We start from the raw sequence: 18,195 nt of genomic DNA, 5'->3' as shown, positions 1-18,195 counted from the left end.
CCAGACCAGCACTGTCCAATAGAACTTTCTGCAATGGAAATGTTCTGTAATCTTCATTGTCTAATGTAGTTATTGAACATTTGAAATGTGGCTAAGAACTACATTTTACATTTTCATTAATTTAAATAGTCACATATAGGGCTAGTGGCTACCAACTAACTGGGTCCATAGTTATCACCTGTAAATACTTTCCAAATTTTGTCTTTCAATCCTTGCATGTTTATTGCCCAGGCCCCTAGCCTGATAATTAGAATAGGTGAGGGAGGGACCTTTCTTGTTGGGCTGTTTCTGACAGTGTCCATGCCCTAAGGATGGGTTGCTATTTATCCTTGCCATGCAGCTGAGCATGTTTATAGCTCCCAAGGGCTGTTGTCTGCCTAGAAATGCCCTGTGGGTGTGACATCAGGTTGGGGTTCCATCCAAATTGTTTCAGGAATTGCTGACACTGCTGGGTGCAGCTCTCTCCCCCAAAGCTCAGGGTGTGGCCTATTAACTTCCCTCTCTAGTGGACTGGGAACAGCAGTATCATTCCTACGTTTCTTCTGCAACAAAGGAATGAAAAGGATAGGACTGGTGTGATCTTTTATTCAAATGAATTGAACCGTTTCCCCTTTTCCTTTTTGTGAGCAAATACAAATCCTATCCACAGTTATAGTTTTCAGTAACTGGATAATTCCAGGTAGGAGCCCTAATTATGTTACCTTCAACCTTGATGTTTAGAAAAGAACTTTATTCCTACTGTACTCTCTAGTTGTCAGTTATAAAATGGATTTGGTAGAGCCTTATAGCATGGTATGTATCAGGATCATTCATAGTGCTTTGAAATAGATGCCTAACCATAATTTTGGAGATTCTAAGCCACAAGACCTGGGCTGGAACCTGGGGATCTAATTTTTTAGAGAGCCCAGAAGTGGTTCAGATATATTGGGGTAAGAACCACTGCCCTGGAAGGTTTAAGGAAAGCATATAAACTTACACAAAGGACACAAACAGTTTTAATTTTTTAGCCATGTTTGTAAAAGAATTCACTTACAGTACATGGGTAAGACCCAACCCCTTTTCCATTATATCCAGGTGTATTAGAAGTTCCTTTAGCTCTGTTTCCAAAAGATCTCTTTGTTCCTTTAAGGGAGGCTACCAGGCTAAATTTTAATGTCCTCAAGGTATATTGTCCTGGAAATGGTGTCATTTCTCAGGATTTGAAAAGGACTTGGCTGAACTAAAGGTGAAGAAGCCAAGCCGCTGTTGCTTTTCCTAGTCTCCTGGGCACAGCTGTGGAGTATTGGCACTGTGCCCAAACCCTAAATATTAAAACATGGCAACAATGAAAATCAAATCTTAGCCTAGAGTAGGTCTCCTTGCCACTATGGACTCAGCAGTAAGAAAAGCAGACAATTGCTCTCTGTTTAGTTTATAGCTGCTTTGTTCCTTCATATCTCACTGGGCAGAGGGTCAAAAGATCTCTGACTGCTTCAGCTGCCCCTGTTCTTTTCCTCAAATTCCAGGATGAGCCCTTTAATGTGGGACAATTTCTGATGCAGGTACTCACAGCGGCGCTTTTCTTCCCTGTAACCTGGGTTCCGCTGCAGAGAAAAGCAACTGTGTCAAAAAAAAATTTTTTAAATCCATTTCAACCTTCTTGTTACCATTCCCAGACCTTGCTTACCTTCCTGAACTTTTTATATTCCTGGACTATCTTTTCTTCCAGCACCTGAAACAAAGTAAATGCTAGCACCAAGTTTAACCTTTGAAAAAAGGCTCCTGTTCTCTTATGGGAGGGAAGTAACTTCCCTTCTCATTGCTACCAAATAATACATAATAATTTTTTCTCTCAAAACAGGCTTGCTTGTCACTTTTTTGGTCGCTGAACAAACACAGGTTTGTGGGCAGTTAGCAGAGTTTATAGCCAGTCAAGCTGGAAGACTAGCCTGGGTCCAGTCCTTACCTTGTGCTCTGGAGTTCCTTGCTGAACTCGCTTGATCTCTGCTCCCAGGTCCATGAATCTTTGGCTTGCAGCCGCAACTCTAGCATGCAGGATGCGATATTCAGCATAATCTGTCTCAAAGTCCTGCTCATAAGCGCGTTGCTGCTCTGTACTGTGGATGGCTCCGTATTGCCTGCCAGGAGCAGAGAGTTACCATCTGCAATTTTATTGCCCACCCCACCAAAGCTTCCAGCTCCCGGGAAGTTTATCTTAATATCTCATGCACAAGGCTTGATAAAATTGGAAATGGCAGGGGACTCACAGGAGGTAATCTGGTACCCCTTCAGGGTTTGGGGATTCAGAGTCTACAAAGGAAGCAAGAAGACATGAAGGTGATTATTGGCCTTTTCCCCCCACGCTAGCAGTTTACCCTCCTCTCATTAACTTTCACCTGCTTGAACAGAGGGTCTCTGCTCCAACTTGGGGCCCATATCTTCATGTTTATCTTCTTCCTCCCAATCTTCTCCCTCTTGTAGGTCCTGACTGGGCAGCCCTTGTAGGGAACTTGGAGTTAGAGGCAGAGTTCTGAGCCTCTTTTCTTTGAGTTCTATAGTGGGTATAGGTGCTGGACGTTTCTGTTGGGGAAAATACCTTTGTCACACAAGCAGTATATAAAAAGCCTATTCTGCCCTTCTCTTGAAACTTATTTCCATATAATCTCTGGGAGCATCAAAATAAAGGCTTCCAATTTTTAAATTTTAGCCTGATGTTGGACAAAGCTCTCCGAAAACCCTTGCAATTACAACTTACCTTGCCCAGATGTTTCTGGCCAGCAGAGGAAAGCAGTGCCCTATCAGGCTCTCTGTTTGGATGATGGTTCCTAAGATATTTGAAGAGGGAATGGGAGAGATGAAGACCAGAGTAGGAGATAGGGCTAGAAGTCTTATTACAGCATTTAGGGTGGAGATTCAATGAAGATAATACCAGGGATTCCCAGGTTAGTCTCACCCTGCCCCAAGTACCTCACTTGCCACTGTGCCATGTGTTCCCTTGAGGATCCTGGGAGTGAGTGACCTTGGCTGCTTGCCGGTGAATCTGGAACCTGGCAGAGAAAGTGGCAGGGGCACTTGGCTCCCTGGGCTTCAGGCTTTTGCCCCACCTTATCCCAACTCCCTGCAGTTTCTGGCCTCACCTCTTCTAGTGCCATCTGTGGCTGTGAAACTGCGTCTCCTTCAGAATAGTCTCCCATGTTCTGCCAATTCTCTGGATCTCTGGTATCTTCAGTCAAGTTGTGTCCCTGAACTGAAGATGGGGCCGGGATAGAATCCATGGCTCCCCAAATAGTGAGGCGCTCCCTGAGTGGGCCCAGGCAGTGGAGGCAGTTAGGTCCAGATCTGGAAAGGGGTGGCAGGAAAAAACCACGGGGGTGGAGAACTTTTAAGCACCCCTCAACATTCCCACAAACCCTTTCTCATCTGCTGTTTATTCCCCCTTACCTGCCTAAACGTTGGCACACAAGGTCCAAACCACCACCAGGGCCCTCCTGGCCACACTGGGACACTGTGAAGGAGAAGAGGCAGGACCATCCAGGGCCTCGGAGCCTCAGATACTGGGGGTGAAAAAGACCGTAAGCCCCATGAAGTCAGCCCCTCCCTGTCCTGCCAATGTCATTCCTCCCTGAGCCAGCCTAAGACTGAAGATGGGTCCCACGGGGCTCGTTAGCACACCAGGTGCAGCTGGACCTGAGTTCCCAGGAGGTGAGACGGCCACAGTCTCTTCAACCGCAGCCTCCTGGGACCACAACCCCAGCAGCCCCCCTCACCCCATTCGGGGTTCAGTTCTCGGAACTTCCTCAGACCGTGACTGCTCTCAGCTTCCCACCCTGACCGTACCTTCCCTGAGCCCGTGTCTGTTCTCCCCGCACCGCACCTTCTTCACACAACCCAGGCCACCACTTACCCCTCGGTTGCCTTGGAAAGAGATCACTGGCGGAACCTGCGGGGAGAGCACAGATGCGAGCTAAGCGCAGGTGAAGCGGCGTCCCCAGGATCTGGCGTGGGGTGCCCAGAGGGACCTTCCTCACGGGGTTCACTTGGAGAAGTGGAGAGTCTGGAGCCTGTGAATGCCGCTCCCCATCCCCAGGTCCCTTCGCCGGGGTCTCCGGCTGAGGCCCGAGGTCCTGAGGGGTAGGGGGTAGGGAAGATGGAGCCCGGGCCGGCCGCACCTGTTGCCGCTGACACTCTTGCAGCGCCCGCAGCGCCGCGTCGTTGAGCCTGAGCATCAGGAGGCTGGCCCGGGCAGAGGGGTTGAAGCTGAGCCGGAACTTTCCATTCAGAAACTCCTGGGGTCCCGCCATGGCTGCGAGGTCGAGCGCAACCAGAACCTGGGCCACCGTCGAGTGCCACCACCACCACCTTAGCTGTGCAGGGCGAGACTTGCACAGCCGGTAGCCCGGGTCGGCCCCGCCCCCCGCCAGGAACCCACCCCCGGCCCCACCCACAGCCAGCTCCACTGCTGGGGTTTCCTAGCCGCGTGGGCGGCGCTTCGCTTTCCCCCGGGACATCCACGCGGACCCCAGCGATTTCTTGAGTTGGCGTGCACCTCATGGGGCTTTCGGTAGGGGAGCTCCCAGTTCCGGGGAGAAAGTCTGAGGCCACGTTCGGACTCTTCACCTAGAATCTCCATTCCTGCCTTAGTTTCCCCAGCCAACCTGAACTCTGCGTTACCGTCTCTAAGTGAAGATGATGAACCTGCAACCTCTAGAGGGTTTTAGGCGCAGAGGGGCCGGAGGGAGTGCCTGGTTGCCAGGCGGTCTCGGCTTATCACGCGCCTTGAAGGCCAAGAGCCCCTGGAGACAGAGGAAGGCGGACTCAAAGGGGAATTCCTGACGCCAACACCTGGTGCAGCACTTTTGCTTTTTCCCTCCCGCGGTATTGCTGCAAACCCGAAACCGGTTTCTATATAACTAAGGCTGGAGAGAGTGCCGTGGCAGAGGTGAAGCTGGGCTGCAGCAGGCTGGAACGCCCCACCACCACCGCTGGTGGGCGGTGATGGAGGGGTGGGTGATGGCCGGAGAGTTGCAGGGCAGAGGAGAGGGAGGACTCAGTCCCGGGTTTCCCCTCCTGGCCTAAACACGTGAGATTGGGGTGAAAAGGAGCTAGGTGTGAAAAGGAGCTAGCTCACTCCCACTGGAGGGCCAAGAAGTGCCAGGAAGTTGCCAGGCATTCTGGAGGTCTAGATCCTGGTGCAGTGAGACCCCAGGACCAATCTCAGGTTGGCCCTTGGTGTTTCCACTCGTTCCTATTTGGGTATGTTTCCCAAGAGCCCTGGCGGTGTTCTTTTTCCTAAGCAGGATCGCTCTGCTAAATCTCTAGACCTGCATAACCCCAATTGACTTTCATGCTCTCCACCCCAAATCAAATTAACTATACGCACATTTGTCAAAACTCATCAAATTATACACTTAAAATGTGTACATTTTAATGTATGTAAATTATAACCTAATAAAATTGATTTTAAAAAATCAGTGTAGTAAACCTCCAACTCCAACAATAAAAACATTTACTGGTCAATCTCAGGGCTCCCTACTTCTCTGGGTTACAGTTTGCTAATTTGATAAACAGTTGTGGCAATGGATAAAGCTGGTCTCCCGGGGTTCCTTTTTGTTAGATTTTTCTGGATTTAAAGTCAAAGGAGAGACTAGAATAGTGAAATTTTCCAGAGAGGAGGGAAGGAGCAGTGCTGAAAGAGCAAGCAACTGGGGAAGATATTGGGGGAAGGAGGAAGGGAGGTAGAGATCTAACATTTGTTGGGTGTCCATTGTGTGTCAGGATCTTTGCATGTTATTTAATCACTACAATAACTTTTTACAACAGGTATTATTTATATTTTTTGAGCATTTACTCTATACCAGACCCTGTACAAGAGCCTTGGGCGACATCAATGAACAGATTCTTGCTTTGGGAGAGCTTACATTTTTAGAGGGGAAGGAGACACTATAAACACACCTAAGAAATAAATTCAAAAATATAGTGTATGGAGGGTGGAGGGAGGTTGAAGAGGGTAAAAGGGGTAAAATACATGGTGACAGAACGAGACTAGACTTTGGGTGGTGAGCACATCATGTAAATACAATTGATGTGTTATAGAATTGTACACTTGAAACTTACAAAATCTTGTTAATGAATGTCACCCCAATAAATTTAATTAAAAATTAATAGTATATGTTAAAAGGTGATAAGTGCTATAGAAAAAAGAAAAATAGAGCAAGCTAAGAGGGTTTGGAAGTGGAGAAGGAGGAAGTAGAGGAGGGTGGAGAGGGTTGACTGTATATTAAGCAGGGGGGTCAGAGAAGGCCTCTGGAGAAAATGACATTTGAGCAATGCTCTAAAGGAGGTGAGGGAATTAGCTAAGCTGTATAGTTGGAGGAAATGCTTTCCAGACAAGGAGACTAGCCAGTGCAAACTCTCTAAGTGAGAAGTGTGCCTAGAGTGTTTGAGGAAGAATTGAGGCCAGTGTAACTGAGTGAGGAAGAGAAATAGTAAGAGATGAAGTCGGGAAGGGAAGGAGGAGGGGCGATTAGGTCACAGAGGGTCTTGTGGGTCCTTGTAAGGACTTTGGCTTTTACTTTGAAAGAAATGGGGAGTCATTGCAGGGTGTTGAGCAGAGGAGTAACATGAAGTCATTTCTATTTTAAAAGGATCACTCTGGTTGCTGTGTTAAGAATAGACTAGGGGGACAAGGATAAAAGCAATATGACCTGTTAAGAGGCTATTGCAGTAATCTAAGCTAGAGATGGTGGCAGCCTGCACCGGGAGGTAACAGAGTAGGTGGGAGAAGGGACAGGGTTCTAGATATGTTAAAGGTAGAGGATTTTCTGTGGTATGTGAGAGAAATGGCATCAAGGATGACTCTGGGATTTTTGGCTGAACAACTAGAAGGATGAAATTGTCATCAACTGAGGTACAAAAGATTGCATGTGGAACAGTTTTAGTTCTTCTAAAAGTTTTAGAACATCTTGCGTTGTCTATTAGAATCCACATGGGGATGTGGATCAGGCAGTTCTATAGACAAGTTTGGAGAAGGTGAAAGATATATGGGCTAGAGACGTAAACTTGATAGTACTAAACATATGTGTGTATGTCATGTGCCATTGAGTCAGCTCCACTCCTGGTGACCCTATGAATGAGTGATGTCCACAATGTCCGGTCTTCAACAACCCTACTCAGCTCCTGTAGACTCATTCCTATGCTTCTTTTATGGAGTCAATTCCACCTCATATTTGGTCTTCCTGTTTTCCTGCTACCTTCTAATTTTCCCAGCATTATTGTCTTTTCCAGAGAACTCTGCCTTTTCATGACATGCCCGAAGTAGGACAGCTTCAGTTTTGTCATTTTTGCCTCCAGTGACATTTCAGGCTTAATTTGCTTTAGGACCCACTTGTTCATCTTTCTGGTAGTCCAGGGTATCCATACAGCTCTCAAATGAATCAATTTTTTTTATCAGCCTTCTTCACTGTCCAACTTTCACACCCATACATAGTAATTGGGAATATGAGGGTGTGGATGATTTTAGCCTTGGTCTCTAATGACACATCTTTACAACTAAACATATAGATGGTATTTAAAGCCATGAGACTGGATGAGATCACCCAGGAAGATAGAGAAGAGCCTAAAGGATTATACCCTGGAGCACTCATATCTTTAGAAAGAGGTCAGGGTGAAGAAAAGCAAAGCCAATTGAAAGGGAGGCCCAGTGAGGAAGGAGGAACATCAGGAACCCCAAGAGAGTGTGATATCCTGAAAGCCAAGTGAATAAAATGTTTCAAGGAGAAGGGATTGATCAACTGTGTCAAATGCTGTTGATAGGCCAAGTGAAATGAAGACTAAGAATTGACCATTGTAATGAACGTGTTCTAAAATTGACATTGGTGATGGTTGCACATATCTGTGAATACTCTTATACTAAAAAAGCATTAAATTTGACATAACACTTCAAAAGGGTGAATTCTACAGTATGTGAATTCTATCTCAATAAAACTGTTATATATACTTGTGTATGAACTGATCACTGGATTTAACAATGTGCGTTGTTTGGTAACCTTAACAAGAACAGTTCTAGGGTTTTGGGGGCAAATATGGGGGCAAAAAAATAGGGAATTAATTGTCGGGGAAAATAGGATCAAGAGAAGGTTTTACGGTGGGAGAAATAGCACATTTGTATGCTGGTGGGAATTATTTGGGGGAATATTCCACAAACTTTAATGAGGTGGGAAAGAGGAGAGGATTGCTGGAGTGATGTCCCTGAATAGGTTAGAGGGGATGGGATCCCCTTTAAGTGTACAGTTCAGGATTGGCTTTCCATAGGAGTATGGGCAGTTCATCTATGGTAACAGGCCACATAGTCAGAGAAGGTGGATGCAGGTACAGAAGGTTGGTAGATGTGGTGGGGGTCTGGGGAAGTTCTCTTCAGATTGCTTCAATTTTCTCTGAAGTAGGAAGCAACTGAGTGAAAGGATGAGGGAGGAATGATGAGGGTTGAGGTATGAAAATGGTGTGAAATAATTGCCTAGAAGTGTGAGAGTAAATGAGTTAGGAATGTGTTTAACACTAAGGACTGATGAGAAAACTGAAGCTTAGAGAAGCTAAGTGGCTTACTCAAGGTCACAAAGGAGAGGTTCTAAACCTGGGTCTGCAATTCAGGGATTCTGTGAACTTGGAAGGCAAAAAATTACATCTTTATTTTCACTAACCTCTAACCAATGTTCAACATCTCCCTTGATTATGAAGGTAGGCAATAAGCCACCGGTGCTGCCAGTACCTGTGACGTTCTCACCAATAGAAAAAAGAGTCTTTTCATTTCACATTACAATTGTTGGAGAGATATTTAAATATTATTTGCATTCATCACCACTGTATAATTACAATCATTATTAGACTTGCCACTAGTAATTTTTTATTTATATATATGTATATTTTAAAAACTTTTATTTATTTAAGTGTGTTTTTCCGGGACCCATCAGCTCCAAGTCAAGTAGCTGTTTCAATCTAGTTGTGGAGGGCGCAGCTCACAGTGGCCCATGTGGGGATAAAACTGGCAATCTTGATGTTAAGAACACTGCACTCTAACCAACTGAGCTAACCGGCCGCCCCTAGTAATTGTTGATTTAATGTTTATTTACTGCATTAAAATGCAATTACTACACCACAATCATTTTTAAATTTTGATAACTTTATCTGAATATAATTGTTTTCCTTTATGATCCTATGTATTTTTTAAAAATTTAAAACTTTATTTTATTTTATTGAGGAACAGTGTGGTTTTTCAGGACCCATCAGCTCCATGTCAAGTTGTTGTTTTTCAATCTAGCTGTGGGGGGTGCAGCTCAGCGCCAAGCTCAAGCCATTGCTTTCAATGTAGTTGTGGAGGGTGTAGCTTGCTGACCCATGTGGGAATTGAATTGGCAACACTGGTGTTATGAGCACTTCACTCTAACCACTGAACCAACCGGCTGCCCCATTAATTTTTAATTGTGGTAAAATACAAAACAAAATTTACTATCTTCACCATTTTTAAGTGTACAGTTCAGTAGTGTTATGGATATTCACATTGTTGTGCAGCCAATCTCCAGAACTCTTTTCATCTTGTAAAACTGAAACTCTATACCCGTTAAACAACAAATCCCCATTTCCCACTCCTCCCAGCCCTGGCAGACACCTTTCTCCTTTTTGTTTCTGTGAATTTGACTACTCTTGATACCTCATAAGTGGAACCGTACAGTATTTGTCCTGTTGTGACTGGCTTATTTCACTTAGCATAATGTCCTCAAGGTTCATCCATTTCTAGCATGTGTCAGAATTTTTTAAGACTAAATAAGATTCCATTGTATGTATATACCACATTTTGTTTATCCATTTACTTGTCAATGGACACTTGGATTGCTTCCATGTTTTGGTTATTGTAAATAATGCTACTATGAACATGGGTGTACAAATACCATATTTTAAAAAATGTACTTAAAGGGCGTCTGGTTAGCTCAGTTGGTTAGAGCGCGGTGCTCTTAACAACAAGGTTGCCGGTTCAGTCCCTGCATGGGCCACTGTGAGCTGTGCCCTCGACAACTAGATAGAAACAACTACTTCACTTGGCGCTGATGGGTCCTGGAAAAACACACTTTAAAAAAAATGTACTTAAAAACATTACTCTAAGAAGGGTTCCATAGGCTTTACTAGACTTCCAAAGGGGTCCATGGCAGTAAGAACCCTTTTGAGTGGTCTGGTCAGGATTTGAACTCAGGCCACCTGGCTCCATAGCCTGTGCTTACCCTCCACACTTACAAGGTCATGCCACATCAGCAGCACATACTCTTCTATATCATATCATGCAACCCTATTTCTATAGTCTTTGTTTTGGATCTTCTCATCCTTTTTCCTCTTATCCTCCTCATCACCACATGCTTTGGACCTAGGGATCCTGTCCATTGGATATGGGGATGTTTCTCTCCTTACCAGAGTCTTCTAGGCCTGCAGCCTTGTGGCTCTGATGTGTCATTCTGCACTGACAGAGCTCACTTTACTGGGAGGTACATGTTCTCCCAGGGTCCTGCTGCTGCTGTATTGAAGGTACACTTTAACAGATGGCCCCAGCACAAGAACTTGAAACCCTGTCTTGAGTCTAGCAGGAGTAGGGCCATACATATTTTCCAGCAAGATAGCCCAGACTCTACTATGTATTAGCTCCTTGCCTCCGAACTTCTGTCCAAAGAGCTGAGGGAGAATTAGAAAGGGAACACTTAAAGGGAACAGATAAATAGATTGCCACAGGAGAGATGATTGACAGGACTGTGTAGTAGCTAAGGATTTTAGTAAGCCCAGAGGGGGTTACAGGAAGTAGAGAATTGGAATTGGGAAGGGGTTGAAGACTGTCAGGGAAACTCACATTATCCCCCTGCTGTCTCTCAGAGAGGGGAGAGAAGATAGAATTTATGAATGTCTGAATAATACAAATACAATTTGGCTGAACCAAGGAAGAAGCACAGGTATCTGGGAGCAGGTGTTGTTCTGAGACCTTGGCTTTCTTTGCTCATGATATGTTCACAAAGGTAGGTAGGACAGGGAGGAGGTACTTGGTGGAGGCAAGGATCCATTCAAGAGCACCAGTGGTGAGGAATGAGATGTCATCACCCAGGCCAGGAGAAGCCCAAGGTGAAGGGGGAAAGTGCTTTAGCCCCCCTCCTTAGACATTTCCTGATCCATATTTAGTAACTTTTCAAGAATGGAGACCTCAGCCATCCCTGGGTTTCCCAGGACTTAGAACATGTTACCAATGCAAAGCCACCTTTCCTAGAGGGATAACCCTAGCCATACTCTTTCTGCATTCTTCTCTTATCCTGGGAATCCTTATCTCTGGATCTGCTCGTGGAGGTTCTTCTCTTTCTATCAACACATTTTTTCCTCTCAATCCAGACTTTTTGCCCACTGGGAGTGTGGGGCAGAGGTGAGGAAGATAGTAACTGAAGAGTTCCTAAGAGATCCGAATTTGCCTAGATCTCTTTCTCATTCTACTCTCTCCTCCTAGACTATTTCATTCATTACCATGACTGGGTTTTTAACTATTTATTTATTTTTATGGAAGTTACACATGTACATACAAATTCTATATAAGACTTAACAATGAAAAATAGTAACCCTTATCCCAATCTGCTTCCCAGTTCTTAAAGGAGATTACAAGTCTCTTAGCTGTTTCTTCTGGCATTTATTGCTTTTTCTAAATATGATGCCATTTTTGGATTTTTAATTTCAGATATTAGCCACTGACTTCTATTTTAAAAATGAGGATTTAATGCTTTCATCCTCCCCACAAATACGCATGTACTTGATCTCCATCTTCCTATCATAGTAATATTACTTTTGTTAGATCAATATTGAATGTTTACATTTTATGAGTATGTAAATGTTATTTACAAGATGACACAGTGTACTGTTTACATTTCCTTTCTTGTATGTTTTCCTCCTGAAATTAATAATATTCTTTTTTTTAGTTTGTTTACTTATTTGTCTATGAACTTATTATTAATTAATTCTCGTATTCTCTTCTAGAGATCTCTCAGTATATTCAAGTACAATCAGATAATCAGTTTAATCATTTCCATTTTTCTTCCAGTCTGAAATGGTTTCTCTCTAAGCCTGCTGCAAAGCTACGTATCATCTTTGGATCTTTCACCAGCAGCCAGAGGATATCCTTTACTTATCTCCCAGATTGTATACCCTTTTTCCTGGTTTTTATGACTTTTGTTTGTTTGTTTACTCTTTCATTTTGGTGGAGTACATCTCCAATAGCTTCCTGAAAGGGGTGCATGGTAAATAAGTTCTTTGAGACTTCATATGTCTTTATTCTATTATCATACTTAATTGATAGCTTGGCTGAATGAAAAAGTCTAAGTTGACCCTGAAACTAATATAAAATAATGTTGAATGTCAACAATAATTAAAAAAAAAAATAGGGGCCGGCCCGGTGGCTCAGGAGGTTGGAGCTCCGTGCTCCTAACTCCGAAGGCTGCCGGTTCGATTCCCACATGGGCCAGTGGGCTCTCAACCACAAGGTTGCCGGGTTCAACTCCTGGAGTCCCCCAAGGGATGGTGGGCTCCGCCCTCTGCAACTAAGATTGAACACGGCACCTTGAGCTGATCTGCCGCTGAGCTCCCAGATGGCTCAGTTGGTTGGGGCACGTCCTCTGAACCACAAAGTTGCCGGTTCCTGCGAGGGATGGTGGGCTGCGCCCCCTGCAACTAGACCTAGAGCTGCGCCCTCCACAACTAAGACTGAAAGGACAACAACTTGAAGCTGAACGGCACCCTCCACAACTAAGATTGATACACTGTTCCCCCAATAAAGTCCTATTGCCCTTCCCCAATTAAAAAAAAAAAGTCATGGGGATATATAGTACAGCATAGGGAATATAGTCAATAATATTCTAATAACTATGTAAAATGTCAGCTGGGTAATAGACTTATTGGGGTTATTACTCTGTGAGTATATAGATGTCTAATCAATAGTTGTTTTGTATACCTGAAACTAATAAAAAATAAAAATAAATAAATAAAATACAGTTAGCACTTAAAAAAATGCTAAATTTCAGTTTGAAGTCAGATAAAAATAAAGATTTTGCTTTATTTAATATAAAAAAAAGTCTAGGTTGTTAATTACTTTTCTTCAGAAATTTGATGTCACCACTCCAGCAGTACTGTGATTTCTTACGAGGACAGGAAGAATTGTTCACAGATAGTCTTCATTCAGATTATACTGACATCTGTTTTGATTGATAGGTGCTTATGCTGTGCACCGTTAAATATTTTGAATATCATCCTTGCATAGACTGTCCTTTTCCTTCAAAGCAATTATCACAATTTGCATATACATATGTAGGTATATATATACACACACAGAAATACATATGTATGTGCTATATATATACAAGAGAGGGAGCTGTTTCCTCTCTACACTATGTTTCATGAATATAGAGATACCGTGTTTCCCTGAAAATAAGACCTAGCCAGACAATCAGCTCTAATGCGTCTTTTGGAGCAAAAATTAATATAAGACCCGGTCTTATTTTACTGTAAGATCAGGTATAATATAATATAATGTAATGTAATATAATATAATATAATATAAAATAATATAATACAATACTGGGTCTTATATTAATTTTTGCTCCAAAAGACGCATTAGAGCTGATTGTCTGACTAGGTCTTATTTTCGAGGAAACACGGTATATATGCTTTGTTCATCACTGTATGCCTAATGCCTAATACAATAGTTGGTGCACAACATAATGAATGTTGAAAGATTGAGGGAATTTTTTGAGCACCTTCTGGAAAAATTAGATTGGAGGTATGGCAACTAGTCTAGGTTCTATAGGATTGGAAATAGACTCTTGGGCATGGGGATAGGGTGGGGTGAGCTGATAAAAGGAGACTGGTTACGGAGTTGTTCCACTCTCCCACCTACCTGAGCTGCTGGAGTTGATAAGGAAGTGCCAAAGAAAACTTGCTTCCTCGTCCTACACTATTTCATTCATCCCTGGCTGGCTTGGTTTTCCCCATGGGGCTGGTTCTGTGGTCTGTCCACATGCAAAGGGACCCATGTGGCTTGACTCCATTGGGAATGTGGGGCTGGAAAGCCAGATAGCCCAGATTCTTACGAATTGTGGTCAGACTGTTGCTGTTGTTCTGCAGGTGATGTCTAACCCTTTGAGTCCAAATTCCTCACCTTCTCACTTTATATCTGGGGTCCCTAAACACTGCCTCACCTCCTTCTCTGCTTCAGAGCCTGGGGTCCTCATTCTCTGTAATTTATTTCCTAACTCTCAACTCTGTGCTGAGTTTAAATGGAGGTATTTTCTCTCCTATCTGGCTGTTGACCAGCAGCCTCAGTTCTTAACCAGGTGGGCTTCTCCTCCTGACATGGCAGCTGGCTCCCCCAGAGCCAGTGATCCAAGAGACAACACAGAAGCCACAATATTTTTTATGATTTAGCATCAGAAATGACATACCATCACTTCTGCCATTATCTGTTAGTCACACAGACCAACCCAGATTCTATGTGGGAGAGGACAACACAAGGATGTGAATATCAGGAGGGAGGGACCATTAGGGGCCATGTCAGAGACTGGCTACCACAGATGGGTTAGGGGAATTTGGAGAAAGAAGAGGAAGTTTTAAGATTAGAAGAAGGGAAATGGAGGAGACATTAACCGAAAGCCTATCATGGGCCAGGCCCTTTATATCAAGTTATCTACATGTATATTAATCGTTTCCACAACACTAAGGGGTAGATATTATTCCCATTTTTCACATAAAGGAATTGAAACATGAAGAAAGTAAGTGTCCCAAATTAAATCCAGTAAGTAGCAGAGTCAGAATTTGTACATTGTTATGGGTGCCACTGATGTTGATCTACATTTAGTATTACCAAAGAGTGGGATATGTGTTATGGTGGTGTGAGAAGTAATTTTAGTTAGTATAGAGACATAGCATTAAATAACATTGAAAGCATAAACATTAAATGTTTTTCAACCTTCTGATTATGTCAAGAGAAAGCTTCAGTTTGGAAGCTTTCTCTAACACTTGTTAGTTTCTCTTTTAAGAAAGAGAGGGCAGACCTCAGGCTCAGCATCTGTGACAATATTTTTGGTAGAGTGTAATAACATTTCACTTTTATTGTATTTATATTTATAGTTACTTTCTGTTTTTGGCTAAGTGATACTGGTTAATTTACTAAAAGAATATGAAGTCTGAGTTATATCCTTTAAGACTGATACAAAAAAATTAAGTAATAGACAATAGTTCAAGTGATACTTGGGTATGGCAAAAATCATGAGGATGGTACTGATGAGGATGGTACTTAGTGCCTTCCATCAGCTCGATGTTGAGGGGGAAGCCAGTTTGAAGTTCCAGCCTCAGCTGGGTTCTGTTATGGGCACTAGCTGGAGAGAATCACCAGTTAAAATTCACAACCAGTTCTTTCCAATAATGTTTCCTAAGAATTTCTCCTTTATCCAATGAATTCTTCAGGGCTGTTGGGGAGTTTTATACACACGAGATTAATGGGGCTAGGAATGAGAATGAGTTTAGTGGGAAACCTAAGCTTCACGCTCTTCAACTGATACTAAAAACCACGTGTGGCTTGGAGATAGATACTACAGTGCGGAAACGTCCAGAGGGAGAAATGGACATAAATGGTATGTGTATTTCCCAGTCTCTTTCTCCCTGATCTAAATCCATCGTCTATGATTTTGGGGATCCTCAAATACTTCTAAGCCACTGCATTTCCACATTTGAAGTTTCTCTAGGGAAATGGGCAGAATCAAAATTTTAGGACATACCAGACGTGGCTGCGAAATTTCTATATTAAAAGGGTTTGGGGTGGTGGGACTACGTGGTTGGAAAGGGTTTCTGAAGTGGCGTTTGTACATGATTTTACATGATATGTGAAGAACTCGAGCGTCCAAAAGGTGGTGGGGATACTGAGTAACAGCGCCAAGTTTAGTCCCAGAGTCCTAGTAACACAGAATCGGCTGGACCATTTCGGCCCCCACCCTCAGCTCCCCAGAGTTTGTCAGAGTCCCAAACCATCCCCGCTTGAGGTCACTCTGTCAGGTCACGTGCTCCAGCCCGCGGGAGCGCCACATAGCCAGCCGCACCCCTCCACCCCCACCCTCCCCACGTGACCCGGCCTACTTTCTTTCCGCCCGACCCAACTTTTCTCTCGGGAAGCCCCGCCCCACCCAGCGGGCTACGCCTGCGAACTCCGCCCCTCATCTGCCCAGGTGCCAGCGAGGCCCGGGGCCCCACGTGTTTCTTCCTGCCCAATGGGAGCCGGTGTCCCGGAGCGAATGGGCGGGGAGGAAAGAACGACTTCATTACGCTGCGAGAAAGGGGCGGGGCCTGTAACGTCGTACTGTACGAGGGGACGCAACGGAGGCAGGCCGGAGCCGCTGCCGTCGCCATGACCCGTGAGCACTGAGAACCCCCTCCTCTTGCCCGTTTTTCCCCGTCCACTACAAACATGACTGCCGAATCCCGGCACTGCCCTCCTCCTGGCTTCTACAATGAGGCATTTTTCTGGGAGCGCTTTTAGGCGACCCTCACACTCGTAGCCCGGAAATCGGCCCTTTACCCACCGCCACTTCTTGAGAAACACTCCTTACCCCCATCCCCGATCCACCGGTCAGGCAAAGGCCCTCTCAGACCCTCAGCGGTGTGGGGAGAAGTCCTGCGTCCCAATGATAGGCCCAGAGCCCCCTACTCCAAATCTCAGCCCATCCCCCACAGAGACCCAAATCGTTTCCACACACCACCACTACCTGTCTGGGCCCCACGCCGCCTCGAAACACGCCTCTAGCAGGCTCCTCGGGGCCGTGTTCCCTCCACCCTTCAATTTGACCTGCCCAGTGGCAGGCAGCTCGGCCCCCTCCACCCCCTCAGCAGCCTAGGCCCCAAAATGTGTTGGGGCTCGGGGAATGAAGTTTTAGATTCTGTTGGTGTCCGATTGAGGGAAGAGGGTCGCCGGTGTGTGGCCAGAAAGGCCCCCGCGTCTCACCTTTTACCTTCTCTCTTTAGGCGGTAACCAGCGCGAGCTCGCCCGCCAGAAGAATATGAAAAAGCAGAGCGACTCGGTTAAGGGAAAGCGCCGAGATGACGGGCTTTCTGCTGCCGCCCGCAAGCAGAGGTAGCCCCTGGGAGGGGAGGGGCAGGGTGGGGTGAGACTTGGGTTAGACCAAGGGTTGTACCAGAAAAGAGAGCTACCTCAGGGCTTAACATCTGAACTAGTCGTGAGGGGCAGAGTGCATTGCTTCCTCTAGGGTTTTATTTCCTCCCCACGCTCCAAATTGTTAGCTCACTGCCTTAACAGGAAGGGACTGGGGCGGGTGCCTGCCCGTGGTCTGATTTCTGAGTGCCCCTGGGTCTGACCTTAAGGGCAAGGGCAGGGAGCTTCACATTTCAAATGCATTAGTGGTTATGACAGCCCTGTGCTTTTGGCCCTCCTTGCTGTTCGTTTCTCCTCCCTTCTCCCAACCTTCTCACTGGTGTTGCTGGGTGTGGTACTCGGCACAGAATAGCCTTTGTGTGGCCAGACTTCTGACCCCTTGGGCAACAGCCAGATACAGACTGATTGCCTTTTTTGAGCCTCAGCTCTCTTCCTCTTATTCACCTAGGGTGGGAGTGCAGTAGCCACATGCTGAATTTTGTCCCATCCACTTCCATCTTATCCTTTGTGCCCTTCATCCCCCTGCATCTTGTCCTTTTTGCCCTCTGGTACCTCCCAGTGCCCCATCATCTCTACCCCCAGGGACTCGGAGATCATGCAGCAGAAGCAGAAAAAGGCAAACGAGAAGAAGGAGGAACCCAAGTAGCTTTGTGGCTTCGTGTCCAACCCTCTTGCCCTTCGCCTGTGTGCCTGGAGCCAGTCCCACCACGCTCGCGTTTCCTCCTGTAGTGCTCACAGGTCCCAGCACCGATGGCATTCCCTTTGCCCTGAGTCTGCAGCGGGTCCCTTTTGTGCTTCCTTCCCTTCAGGTAGCCCCTCTCCCCCTGGGCCACTCCTGGGGATGAGAGGGTTACCCCTTCCCAGTGTTTTTTATTCCTGTGGGGCTCACCCCAAAGTATTAAAATTAGCTTTGTAATTCCTTGAGCGCCTGGTTTGACTGGGGATTTGGGGGGATGGGGATGGAGGAATGGCTGCCCTTTCCCACGAAAAGGGGACAGAAC

At 45.2% G+C, this 18,195-nt stretch overlaps 2 protein-coding genes across 3 annotated transcripts; one reads left to right on the top strand and one right to left on the bottom strand.

Moving 5' to 3' along the window:
• Positions 1 to 111: 111 nt before the first annotated feature.
• Positions 112 to 17,047, bottom strand: ELL3 (elongation factor for RNA polymerase II 3). Its single transcript, XM_033108838.1, has 12 exons — positions 17,027 to 17,047; positions 4,149 to 4,343; positions 3,884 to 3,919; positions 3,421 to 3,533; positions 3,117 to 3,318; positions 2,947 to 3,026; positions 2,735 to 2,804; positions 2,376 to 2,559; positions 2,247 to 2,289; positions 1,946 to 2,117; positions 1,667 to 1,711; positions 112 to 1,583 (listed from the first exon to the last, which is right to left on the bottom strand). The coding sequence occupies exons 2-12, from the start codon at positions 4,278 to 4,280 to the stop codon at positions 1,473 to 1,475; spliced, it is 1,188 nt and encodes a 395-aa protein (XP_032964729.1). The 5' UTR covers positions 4,281 to 4,343; positions 17,027 to 17,047; the 3' UTR covers positions 112 to 1,472.
• SERF2 (small EDRK-rich factor 2) lies at positions 16,285 to 18,118 on the top strand. 2 transcript variants are annotated; one of them, XM_033108839.1, is made up of 3 exons: positions 16,285 to 16,439; positions 17,047 to 17,155; positions 17,754 to 18,118. In XM_033108839.1, the coding sequence occupies exons 1-3, from the start codon at positions 16,433 to 16,435 to the stop codon at positions 18,037 to 18,039; spliced, it is 402 nt and encodes a 133-aa protein (XP_032964730.1). In that variant the 5' UTR covers positions 16,285 to 16,432; the 3' UTR covers positions 18,040 to 18,118. The 2 variants fall into 2 exon arrangements, with proteins under 2 accessions (XP_032964730.1, XP_032964731.1); XM_033108840.1 differs by having other exon boundaries at positions 16,286 to 16,439; positions 17,777 to 18,114.
• The last annotated feature ends 77 nt before the right edge of the window (positions 18,119 to 18,195 follow it).

Source organism: Rhinolophus ferrumequinum, chromosome 6, assembly GCF_004115265.2.
Source record: "Rhinolophus ferrumequinum isolate MPI-CBG mRhiFer1 chromosome 6, mRhiFer1_v1.p, whole genome shotgun sequence".
NCBI lineage: Eukaryota > Metazoa > Chordata > Mammalia > Chiroptera > Rhinolophidae > Rhinolophus > Rhinolophus ferrumequinum.
This window is presented reverse-complemented; position numbering and strand designations above follow the sequence as displayed.

What these genes read in the sequence shown, in the direction of transcription:
- ELL3 (XM_033108838.1), bottom strand. Translation starts at nt 4,280, where the DNA reads ATGGCGGGACCCCAGGAGTTTCTGAATGGAAAGTTCCGGCTCAGCTTC. An exon ending in GTGTGCCAACGTTTAGGCAG is followed by an intron (nt 3,319 to 3,420) that starts GTAAGGGGGAAT and finishes ACCCCTTTCCAG; the next exon opens with ATCTGGACCTAACTGCCTCC. An exon ending in GCCAGAAACATCTGGGCAAG is followed by an intron (nt 2,560 to 2,734) that starts GTAAGTTGTAAT and finishes TTTCCCCAACAG; the next exon opens with AAACGTCCAGCACCTATACC.
- SERF2 (XM_033108839.1), top strand. An exon ending in GCTGCCGCCCGCAAGCAGAG is followed by an intron (nt 17,156 to 17,753) that starts GTAGCCCCTGGG and finishes GGTACCTCCCAG; the next exon opens with TGCCCCATCATCTCTACCCC.